At 47.4% G+C, this 12,105-nt stretch overlaps 2 protein-coding genes across 3 annotated transcripts in view; one reads left to right on the top strand and one right to left on the bottom strand.

The window, feature by feature from the left end:
• The window catches only part of ZNF277 (zinc finger protein 277), an 81,649-nt gene extending 72,060 nt beyond the window's left edge, over positions 1–9,589 (bottom strand). Inside the window, exon 1 of the mRNA XM_019726346.2 lies at positions 9,329–9,589. Coding sequence (XP_019581905.2) covers positions 9,329–9,419 — 91 coding nt within the window. The 5' untranslated portion in view covers positions 9,420–9,589. The remainder of the gene's footprint in view (positions 1–9,328) is intronic.
• An 87-nt stretch (positions 9,590–9,676) lies between these two features.
• Positions 9,677–12,105, top strand: part of DOCK4 (dedicator of cytokinesis 4) — a 364,976-nt gene continuing 362,547 nt past the window's right edge. The window contains exon 1 of one of the 2 annotated variants that reach the window (XM_074341023.1): positions 9,677–10,061. In XM_074341023.1, the coding sequence (XP_074197124.1) occupies positions 10,025–10,061 (37 nt within the window). In that variant the 5' untranslated portion in view covers positions 9,677–10,024. The remainder of the gene's footprint in view (positions 10,062–12,105) is intronic. The other variant, XM_074341022.1, reaches the window with a different exon arrangement.

Below are 12,105 nucleotides of genomic sequence, written 5' to 3'. Positions count from 1 at the left end.
TATAGAAACAACTATGACTACTGGTACCTGAGACTATCGTATTAATGGGGAAATTACTAACAGTATAATTTAATCTGCTCTGTCAATAAACTCGAAGATGTTTCACAAGGAAAAGATCAAGACCAGGAATCTTTCTCTGAGGCATCAAATTCCATGCACTTGAGGGGTCATGAAAAAGAAAGGGTGTTATCACTTTATACTTGAGAATTGTATTACAACGGGCTGATTATTCAGGATTAATGAGCCCTGGGTCAGGAGTTCAGCGGCCATATGGGGATCCATAATGAGCAGCTCGGAGCTGAGCCCCTGCCAGTTCAGCCAGTCAGCGTGGCAGGGGGCCGTGAGCCCACCGGTGCTTTGGCTCTGCTGGGGTGGGGGTGCGGGGACCTCAGGCCAGCGGCTCTGCATCAATCCAGGCTTCCGGCTTCCCCTTCACCGGGTCCCACTAACTTCCTGGCACAAAGCCCCGATTTGTGTTCCTTTCCTAGTAGAGGAGCCTTGTCCTGTTGCCTAATTCCATATGCTGTGACCCCGAGCCTCCCCTGGGACCACGGTCCTCTGAACTTGCTCCTCTCAGCCTTTCAATGACTTGGGTCCTCACCCTACAGTCCAGCTCACTTGTGGTCGTGTTCTCGCTGCTGACAGACTCTCTTCTTGACCAAACTTCAGTCAGGCTCCTTGGAACGCTTTTCTCCACCAGGCCTGGCCAGACCTGCATAGCCCTGTTTTAGCAAGAATCCTGCTGAGTCAGTTTAGAGAAAATCCTCCACCTTCCGTATCTGATGGGCTTCCTCCGGGCTCCAGGTGGGGTCTTATCACCCTGGCCTGACTTCAGTGAGGATCTCATCAAGTCGGGTTAGCCAGACTCCCCCTGACGTTTCCTTTTAGTAATTTCCCATCACCCAATGCGCCACCCCTCCCCCTGACCCTCTTGGCTAAAAATCCCCTTTTCCTTGTTGTATTTGGAATTGAGCTCAGTACTACTCTCAGGTCTCTTTCCCTCTATTGCAATAGTTCCTGAATAAACTCTCTTTCCACCGCTTTAACTACTGTCCAGCTCTGTTATTTTCCCTTCTCTAGCCCTACCTCCCTACCAGATCTCTCCAATCGTACTGTAGTTGAGGCCTGTCTTACCATCTTTCTGGTGTTTCCTGCCTACAGTTGTCTGGGCCTATCTCATGACAGTGCCCAAGCAGACCCCAACCTACCAAAGACAGAATCTTCCTAGGCAACCTGCTCCGTCCCCACATTTTTTTTTAATCTCAGGAATTTCCTGATGTCACGGACACAGGCATATTATCTAAACCTAGTGTGGGTCTTCGTGATCCCTCAGCTGTCCCTCTTCAGGACGCTGTGACCTAAGCTTTGCTCTTGTCCTCGTCCTTCAAACCTTCAAGCCCCCATACAGTCGGCAGTCAGGGTCTGACATTTGGGACTATATGATCTAGCTTCAGTTGACCTTTCCAGACTTCTTTCCACTGCTCCCATTACTGACCATGTTTCCCCGAAAATAAAACCTAACCGGAAAATAAGCCCTAGCATGATTTTTTAGGAGGACAGCCCCTGAACATAAGCCCTAATGCGTCTTTTAGAGCAAAAAATTAATATAAGACCTGGTCTTATTTTGAGGGAAACACGGTACTATTTTCTCCAGGCAAATGAATTGCCTCGTTACTTGCTGTACATGCCCTTAGTTTTTCTATTGCATCCTCCTTTTGGCTCAGCTTTTCCTTCCTCCTGCATGTCCAAATCCTGGTCGACCTCAAGGCCCAGTACCACTTCCTGGGCGTAATTTATCTCCATCCCTCCCTGCCTTCCAGTTTTGTTAGCTTTTTGTTTAACTTACTGCCCTAATTTGTTTCCCCTTTTCTATGGTTATTGTGACTCACTTGCCACACAGATTTCTCTCTTGTTAACTACATGATATTATGTATGTATATAGAATAATCAACACAGAGCACTATATTAGTTTCAGGTGTGCACATAATCTCTTGCTTAACTCTATCTTGGCCACTCTGGTGGTCCTTAACACTTTCTAACTTGTAACATAGTTATTTATGTATTTCTTAGCTCTTCCCTATTAGGCCATATGATCCTTGATGGAAAGACCAGTCTTATTTTCATCTCTATATTCTATAGCATTTAGAAACCAAAGGCTCGCATATAGCAGAGGTTTAATGAAAATTTTTGAATGACCTAAGCCTCAGTTCTATCTCTCTCTCTCTCTCAGATTTGCACAGTTTATTAAAAAATGGGAAGGAGAGGGGTGGCTGAGATGGGATGCATCCCACTGACCTAGCCACACTCTCTTGGATTTAGAGATTCCCTAAGGCATCTATCACTGAGGTTCTCCACCAGTTTTCTAAGTGGATACTCCTGACAGATGATGCCCACGTGTGCAGCTAATTCTCAAGGGTATATACCCAGACACACGTTGTCCTTTTCACACAGACGCTGGGATATGTACACTGTGGATTCTCCGGCTGTAAACCTACCTCTCCTTCTTTTGCTAGTTGGAAGATGCCGTTGGGAGCATGCTAACGTAGGTGAATTCTCTCATTTACAAACCAGGAAATCTTACCACAAGTGCAAATAACTTCTCTAAAATCACACAGTCAGAAACAGAAGTGAGATTCAAACCCAGGTTGTCTGATTCCTTGTCCAGGGAGCCTTACCCTGAACGATACTGTGTATGGGCACTGCCGCTGGAAAGGTAACTCCAAGGCCCAGTAGATCATTCGTATTACTTTCCTTCACGTGGGTGCATATGTATAAAGCTTACAAAAGTCAGTGATAAACTGGTTTGGAAATTCCAATAGGCTTTCAGACTTGCCTTTCCGTCCCCTCCCTCTTGCAGTGGTAGAAATTGTTGTATGGCGCTTCAGCAAAGAAGGCTTGGCTGGTCGGAAGCTACAGCTCAACATTTCCTGCGATTAACTGCTTGATAATGGTAATTACGATTAGTGGGTACAGGATATTTCCTTTTCTAATTGGCCATTACTGATGACTAGCACCTTGTTACATAATAGAAGACTGTGTTAAATAAATAACCACAATTACAGCTCGGAGGTCTTGCTCTTAAAAAAACAATCTAAGTTTTTGGATAAAAACACTACAAAAAAACCCCACCACATTGAAAAAACCACATTTATGCGCTTAGCTTCTCAGTCAGTGCATACAAGTTACAGATTCAAATGTATACACTGCTTCCACAGGGTGATATGGAACCAGAAAGGACTCTCCCGTGAGCTCTGGTAAAAGACGAGCGTGGAGCCCCATCAACTATATGTCCCCATGGGGAAGGCCCAGCACAGAGCCAATTCCCCGTCACCACTCAACCAACACCGAATGCCATCACAGCCTGGCAATGTACCAGCAGGTGAGGTGATGATCCAAAGGTGTGTATAACAGTACCTGTGCTTAAAGCGTTTACATATTATAAAATCAGGGCTATGTCTTGATTCTGTCTCTAATCATCTTAAAGTCATATATAGACTTTGGTAGTAGCAGCTGTTGGTAATAATGAGGTCATATGACTTGCTCAAGGTCACACAGGTTTTTTAACATCCGTCCCTCTGTTTTCCTAGGGCGTCAAGGTTTAGAGTGCTTTCACATCTCTCACCTCCCTCACCCTCCCAATAAGATCGGCATTTTTATGATGAACTTGAGGCTCAGAGAGGCTAAATGATTTTTCCCAGGTTCCCACAAAGTAGAAAATTCAAGATCAGAATCCAGGGTTCTGACTCCTAATCCAGTTTTCCCCTCCATACATTCTTACTCAATGTATTGATTAATTTAATCAATTTGCACATGGAGAAAGCCTAAGAGTATCCAATGTCTGCTTCTATTGCTTAAAATACTCTACCACTTCTTAGTTGTTGATTCCAACAAGAAAAAAGCAGAGGTTTAAGTCCTGTTTAATTCTAGAAAATTGTGCTTGGTTCCTAGAGATAAAGACAGCACCCAACCCCAGTTAGCTATCTTACAAATAAATGCCACTGGCCACACACAGAGGGCTGCGGACATGTACAGAGAGGTGTAAGATCGATCCGTCAAATATGTCTCCATTTCTGGGAAAAGCTGCCCTGCTCACCTTTGGGTCAATGAGGTTAGTAGAGCACCGTTGTTTGTTTCAGTAAGAGATGACAATTCTTTAAGGTACTGTCAATGAAATGCCAATCCATTCAGTCTGATGAGTTTATTAAATAAATCATAGCAAAACTGAACCTTAACTCTGTGGCAAAGTTCTTCAAGAACAGCTAATAGAAGCATTTAAAGATTCAATTATTGGAGACCACACTGCTTATTTTTATATACCCATGGGTTTATGTTTAGAAGAAAGTGTCCTTTTTATCATATGAATCTCATCAACATCATCATCAGCTATGAATGTGACCAAATCATCTTCCGTTTCTCAGGATGGGAAGTGCATGGGTGTGTGCTGTGGAGGGCAGCGCTACACGATGCATGACGGGAGGTCATGGCAACACAATGAGAAGCGATGTAAGTGTAGTGTCTGACAACTGCAAGGACCTACCAAAATCAGTTTCCTCGTTTGTAAATAAAAAGGGGATCTGAGGGGTATCCCCCTCAGGGCAGTTGTGAGGACAAAATGAGCCAACTTGTGAAAATATTTGAAACAGTACTTGGCACCCGTCACTGCTCAACAAATGTTAGCTCCCGCCAGCGTCATCAGTATTATAACATCTCCTTTTATAATGTCGCTTCTTAATATCCTATAAGCTGAGGCCTGCTTATTTTTATAGGAAAACAAAAGGATGTTCTGGAGGAGGCCCCTTCAAAACCTTACTCCAAGCCCACCAGACTGGGTTTCTATAATTCTTTTTCTTCCATGACCTCCTCTGGCTGGTATCTTGCAAAGTCGTCCCAAAAAACGTAAGACCTTCAGCTCTTCTTGCTGACTCTGAGTGTGGGTGTCTGTGTGGGGAGCTGGGAGTGAGGGAGCAGCACTGGGTGGGAGTGAGGAAGGGTGGAGAAAACAAAAACCTTTCTGAGCACATAGTTGCAATTCTAGTGCAGAGCACCCCAGATTGCATGAAAGCATGGGCAGCCTAAGCAGTCTTACCAGCACATTCTTAAGCTTCCCCTGGGCTACATCGCCCTTTAAACTGCTTCCTAAGTGAATGGAGAATCAGAGAGCAGGCAGTTTTCAAGTTCAATTAGGCACACTCGTATCTTTATATTGAAAGTAACTAATATTTATCGAGGTCTAACTTCATGAAAGGGAATATGCTGGGCTTTCATAAATACATCATTCAATGAAATAACCACAAGAACTCTGCAAAGTCGATATTATAGCTGTACTTTCATTAATGTAGCAGCATGTGCAATTAAACTGTACACAGCTACCAAATGTCAGAGGTGAAATGTAAACAGTTTTTCCAAGATAGGGTCTAGTCCTCTTTCCACTGTTCCGTCAAATATGTGACGCTTGAGTTAAGCATTAACGCTGGAAATACGATACTGTGGAAAACTAGATAAGAGCCATACAGATACAGGGGATGGATTTTAAGGTCTATGAAACAGTTATGAGTTCAAGGTTATAAAGGACAGATTTGAAGTATTCTTTTAATCATTATTTAAACAGCACTAAAACTTCACTTAGAAAAAGACTGAAAATTATGCTAGATAGAATGCTAAATATGATTACCGCTGACAAAATACCATCTTCATGAAGATATTCTGTATCAGTTGGCGCGTATAACTTTCACAAGAATACATTACCTACTCAGGTTTTAATACTATTTCAATTTCTCTGCTTAAAATAGCTGCCATTCTAAGTACTTTGAATAGATTTCAAGCAGATTCTAACCACTGAGCTCTTTCAGTGTTTCCGACAAGCAGCTGTGTAAAAGTAAACTAAGACAACTCTCGCCCTCAAGATGTCCACAGTCTACTAGGTAGACAAAGCTGCCACCAAATAGTTACAGTCTGACACTGGAGATCTGGGAAGGGAAGCAGGGTGACTGAAGATGAGGTTGGAAGAGAAAGTGAGAATCTCAAATGCCACACCAAGAATTTGGACCTAATTATGCATGCATTAGAACCATACTGAAGATTTGAAATGGAGAGCCACGAATACACTTGTTTTGGAATGTGGATTCGAGAAGAGAAAAGCAAGTCGGTGAGATCAACAGGAAGCTTTGTCAATTGTCCAAGCTAGAATTCAGTTCCGGTCAAACATTTAGTAAACACTGACAGTTACGACACAGTTTTAGTCCCTCAGAGCACAGTTTGGAGGCTGGGGGACACGGGTAATTCAGCAGAGATGGTGACAGTCAGAAATGGAGAAGTGGCTCAAGAGACGGACTGAAAGAACAGATTCAAAAGATGATTTCAGGCACAGAAAAGGACGACGTGGTAACTGATCGGATTCAGGACCTGAGGGCAAGATAGAAATCAAGGATGCTTCCCAGGTTTCTAGCTGGGGCTTGACGCCATTTATCGAAACAGGAAATACAAGAATGAGGAACTAATACCACTTGCTGCCCCCATTTCTCCTAGAGAGAGACATCACAAGCGGGTGAATCAGGTGTCCAGAGGAAAAGCATTATAAATCCAAAGTAGCATTACCGTGCTCACCACTTGCTGGGCATGCATTTGCAGGGGGAAAAGTTGACTGTCAGAAAGTTACAAATGGAGGCACAGGTTTACACTGTTGGAAGAAATCATTTCAAGTCACAAAAATGTCCCAAAAGTATGGCAAATTACTAATAAACTATAGATGTATTATCTTACTGCCTTCTAATTAAAAACAGCAAAAAGAAAAAAAATACCCATGCCACACCCCAAGTGTGAGAAATGTCGAGTCCCTTTACTATTAATAGATCTGTGCTTCATTTTCGGGGACAGTGAGGAATCCTACTTACTGTTGAGGTGCATGGAAAGCAGTGTCCTGCAGGATTAGGGGCTTTCCGGAGGGGCGGGGGTTTCAGGAAGTCTGGTAACACAGGGAAGGTGCCTACCTGCCTGCACACCACCCAGTGACTAGTTCTAGTGAGATCTTGTAGAACGACAGTGTCTATAAAAAGACTCCCAAGTTCCTCCTGTCCCAGGATATTAAACATCCACAGACATTGTAATTAAATACAGACATCGTAATTAAAGCTTTTCAAACAATTAATGATGATACGGGGAAAGACATACTTGATAAGCTAAGTGGCTGCTTAAAAAAATATGGATATGCTTTTAAAATCATTATTTCCACTCAAAATTTGTAGGGAGGCTTTGAAAAGAACTTGATAAAGTCTTAGAATGATACATCACTTATTAAGGGGATTTTTAGTGATAAGTGTCCCTTATAAGAATGACATAAGCATCAATCATCAAGCTCTCCCAGTGATGGCTACAAATCAGTGAGAACACTCGGTGGTTCTGAGCCAGGGGAGGACTTTCTGTGACAGATACTGCAAATTCACTGCTGCCCAATACCTCTGTTGAAAACAAATTGGAACCTAAAATTAAGGTTTCTACCAGTTACTCAATTGTATCCACTAGTCATTTAATGTAAACACTGGTCCTCGATTAATGATGCTCAGGAAATAAACATCCAGTGGCCAAGTATATGTATATAAAGCTACTGCCTCATTACTGAAAGACTAAAGCCACACTGTATGGTCCCTACTAGGGGAATGGTTAAAGTATGGTACATCCATATTATGGGGCACAGTAGGTGCACCAGTCCTTAAAAAGAAGGGAGCAACAAATGTACGGATATGGTAGAGTGTCTATAAGAAGTCATTGGGAAAGAAGATTACGGATCTTTGATCTTACATGGAATGATCCATTTTATTTTTACAAACTCAAAAGCGTACAGATGTGTGTCACAGGAATGTCACAAAGAACACACACCAAACCCTTAATGCTTGTGTGGGAGTGGGAGATGTGGTGGACGAATGTTCATTTTTTACCTTACATGCTTCTGAACGGTTGGAAGTGTTTATAATGAAAATTTTTATAATTTTAAAATAACTAATGATTTTTGAATTGTTCTTCAATGTTTTTGAAAAGCAGATCCTGTTTTCTTTTTGTGAGTTAATCTGTGAGATAAATTCATCAAAGTTTCCATCTTCAGATTTTAAACTGGTAGCCCTTTGGAACTTGTGGATAATCTGGAGAACTTTAATAGACTGTTTGTTATTATCGGCTTAATAGCCAACTGTGTAGGGTTGGCTATTACAATGGTGTGTAGGGGGTGGGTATCACAATATTTAACTCAGGAGCTTACCAAAGGTTTCTTTGGGAGAGGTACTGAAATAATTTCAGGGCTAGGTGGTTCCATTGATGCGAAGTGGGAAGAAATTACATTTTATCTCTGAGCTGCTCAGATAAAAACTTAAGACTGTGAAAGCAGTAAGAAGGAAAGAAACCAAACCAAAACGAACAAACAAACAAAAAATCCTCAACAAGGACCGAGAACCAAATTTAAACCCCAAACTATGTCCATCAGAAAAAGACAACTTGCTCTGCTAAATTATCTAACAGGAAAAAAAAAAAAAGAAAAAGGAAGAAAAAAAGGGTGTGGGTCGGGCGGGCTAGCCTCCAGGTAAAAGAATGGAGCTAGGAATCCTAAAGACAGTGCCCCTGCAGCTTTCAAAGTTTGGAGTCCGATCTTTACAGTGGATCAGAGGGCATCTTGAAAGTCAAGTAGAGCCAAAGCAGCTGTGATTTTCATAACCATCTTCCAATTTTATGTGAAGTCACCAGTGCAGTTACCACTTGCTTTCTTCTTTCTCTAAAGACCTGGCCTGGCAAGATTTCCCAGGCTCCACAGTCCACCCTGAAGCACACCTGGGCGGCCGACGGACGCCTAGGGAGGCCGCTCGAGCCCGCAACCGGGCGCATCTGTCGTGAGCCGCAGTGACCAGCCTGCAAGTGGAAATGCGCCCGAAGCCAGAGCAACATCCCCCCCCCCCCCGGCCAAACCAAGCAACCCCGGGCGGGGCAGGGTACCGGCGAGGAAGATCAGGTGCTAACCCCAGAGTCGCGATCACACACGCGCGAACCTGACTCGACCCCACCCGCTCTGCCGCGAACGCCAAGTCCGGAGCTGCACACGGAGGACACACGCCCAGGGAACGTCCCCGGCTGCCGAGAAGCCACCCGTCCCGTTTTCTCTTCCCTCCCCGACGGCCCCCACCGAGTGGCCGCTTCCGACGCAGCCGGTACCGCTGGGCCCGCCCGGGCGCCCTCACGCCCATGTGGCCTCAGAGCGCGTAGGCTTCTGAGGTCCGCGCGGGGGCCGGCTGCACTCCGGGTCGGAGACAATGACAACAGCCCTCCCGCATCTCGGGGGCACTGTACTCACCTTCATTACTGACAACCCTGGCTCCGCGACGTTTGCCATCAACGTCCTCCTCCCGTCGGGTAGCAGCCCCCGGGGTCAAGGGAGCAGCCATTAGGCTGCAGAGTAGAAAAGGGAGGGCCGAGGGGCGGGGTGGGGCGGTGCGGACATGAACCAATCTCAACGCGACTGGAGGCGAACTCCCCTTCAACGCGGTGTTTCCGCCACGCCCCCGTCGTCCTGTCACGCCCAGCACCAATAGGACGTGGCGAGCAGCTTCTAATCCCCGCCCCTAACAGCTAATGCCACGCCCCCTTCCGGGATGGCAAGGCCCAGAACTACAAATCCCAGTGTGCCCCGGGGGCCCTGGGCAGGGAGGGCTGGAAGAGGCTCCGGCGGGCGGGGGTGCGCCGAGAGTGCCCCGGCGTGTTCGCTTAGTTCAGTGAATCAGAACAATGACTGCGCCGCCGGGTCCTTGGGAGCGTCTCAGAGGACTGTGAGCAGCCGCCGCCAGCAGAGTGGCGGGCGGCGCAGCCTGGGCCGCGCGGTGTCAGCGCTGGGCTCCGGAGCCTGCAACGCAGACCCTGCCCAGCGCCCGCAGCCCGCGCGGAGCCGCGGGGCTCCGGCGCTGCAGCCGCTACTCGGCAGCTGTGCATTGTTGTGATCCGGGGCAGGGGCGCGGGGATTACAAAGCCCGAGGACCCGGGACCCTCGTTAGCCATGTGGATACCTACGGACCACGAGAAATACGGCGTGGGTGAGTCTCAGCGGGGCCAACTTTTATTCCGCTGCGGCCGGAGCGGGTGCGCATTTCGCGTCCGTGTCAGCCGGGCTCCTCTCGCTCTGCCCGGCTGGAAATGCCTGCTCCTTGCAACGCGCCGCGGGGTCGGGCTTTGCGAGCCGGCCCGGGCAGAGCGGTGCGCGCCGGGGTCCGCGCCCTCCTCCCTGCCGGCACTCGGGGTTCGGCTCCCGCAGCGCCGGCGGCGGGCGCTGCCTGCGGAGTTTGGAGCGGCGACCGGGCGGGCGGGCGTGTGTGTCAAGTTGGAAGAGGAGGTGAACGGCGTTCCTCCTCTTCCTTCCCCTTGTCCCCCGACAGCGGCAGTGCGCTGCTGCGATTTCCCGGGGTGGAGAGCGAGAGCACAGCGGCCGCGCGGAGAGAGCACCCCCAAAACGGAAGGGGGGCGCACAGCCTGCCGTCAACGTTCCCGGAGAGCGGAATGTGGCCGGGGCTCCGAAGAGCCGCCCTGACGGCCGGAGCCGGGCCGGGGCCGCCCTGCTCCCTCCGGTCCCGGGTGCTGGGGCGCGTGGAGGGGCGGGGGCACCGGTACATTTCAACATCTGCGCAGCTCTGCTGCTTGCTCTTTGGAGGGGAACGGGCATTTCTGCACTGCTTTTTGTTGTTGTTGTTTTGCTTTTTTTTTTTTTTTACTTCGGGCCACCCTCCGGCCCGGGGCGAGCGCCGTGGGGGTGGTGACGGACGACAGCTGTGAAGCGATCCTGGGGAGGGGTCTCGGGAAGCCTGAGTCTTCCAGGCCAGGACGCCGCTTTTAGGAAGGGATGACCGTGACGCGGGCGTTGCGAGGAGAAGGACCAGGGTAGCGCTCGCTGTTCTGTGCAAAGGTGAACAACAAAGGACATTAATGTTGACTGATGTATACGCGAGGCTTCCCTTCCCTGCCCTCCTCCCATTGCAGGCCGAGTACAGTTCCCGTTTTTGTTGTTTGATTTCAGCTGGGTCGCCCCTTGACAGTTACCCCTTTTAGGGCTGTGACTATTAGGAAGCCAGGCTCGCTGACGAGCCTGCAGCCGCCAAACGCAATTATAACCTCTCAGAAAGCATTATGGATTTTACTAACAATCTTCATTTGTTACAATGCCCCGTTCTGCCCATTGGCGTACTTTTTTAAAAAAAAAAAATTGGGTACAGATTAGTGATTTAGATGATATGTAGGTAAATACCTACATGTTCTCTCAATTCATTTACCTGTAATTTAAAAAATCTGGAAAGCTTTTTTCAGGCGTCATAGTCACAGGGGATTTTTTTTTTTCTTTTTGCAGCTTCGCTTGGGTATAGGATTTAGAGCCCACCCAGGACTGTATGATTCAATAGTCATCCCCTTATTGGACATTAGCTTCCATTCTGGATCATGACTGGTTAGCACGACAATAGTTTGTTCTGAACCCACCTTGGGGAAGGGGTTCCAGCTTTTCCTCTCTTCAAAGTGTAAGGGGGAACCTTTGCCAGGCACTCTACTGGCAGGGAGTAGGTGTTGGTTATCATTTGCCCTCTCCTCACGCTCACCTTTTTAGGTGGTAGGTTAACCCTTGCGAGGAGAACACGTTGCCTTTGCTCTACTGGAGAGGAACTGGAGCGTCCCCTCCTCACCCGGTTTAAACACTCAGTGTAGGAAGCACCCACCCATCCAGCGACGCCGTCCTGCTTGGAGCAGATCCCAGATGCTGCTTTCTTCCGAGTGTTAAATTATACAGATTATGGATGGGACTTATTTTCTTGATTTCGTTCCGTGCCAGGTCACAGCTGGGGAGCTGGTATTGATTAGCTTTGCTCTGGCCTTTCTTTACAAGCTATGGGCAGAGAGGAACACACTCTGGGATTTCCTGGAATGGCAAACCGGATATTATCAGTTAAGTGTTTCGGGCTGCAGCAGACACCTCGGTTTCTTTGGGTGGCTGTGGGTTGGTTGCAGAGTAGGAGGTGGAATGGTGAGCACATATTTGGGGAAAAGGAGGTTGAGTGAGATGAGAGGTGAGAGCAGAGAGAGGTCTGCTGTGCTCACTTA

Source organism: Rhinolophus sinicus, linkage group LG09 (assembly GCF_036562045.2).
Source record: "Rhinolophus sinicus isolate RSC01 linkage group LG09, ASM3656204v1, whole genome shotgun sequence".
NCBI classification, from domain to species: domain Eukaryota; kingdom Metazoa; phylum Chordata; class Mammalia; order Chiroptera; family Rhinolophidae; genus Rhinolophus; species Rhinolophus sinicus.
Note: the sequence above shows the minus strand (reverse complement) of the source record. Positions and strands in the feature narration are given on the sequence as shown.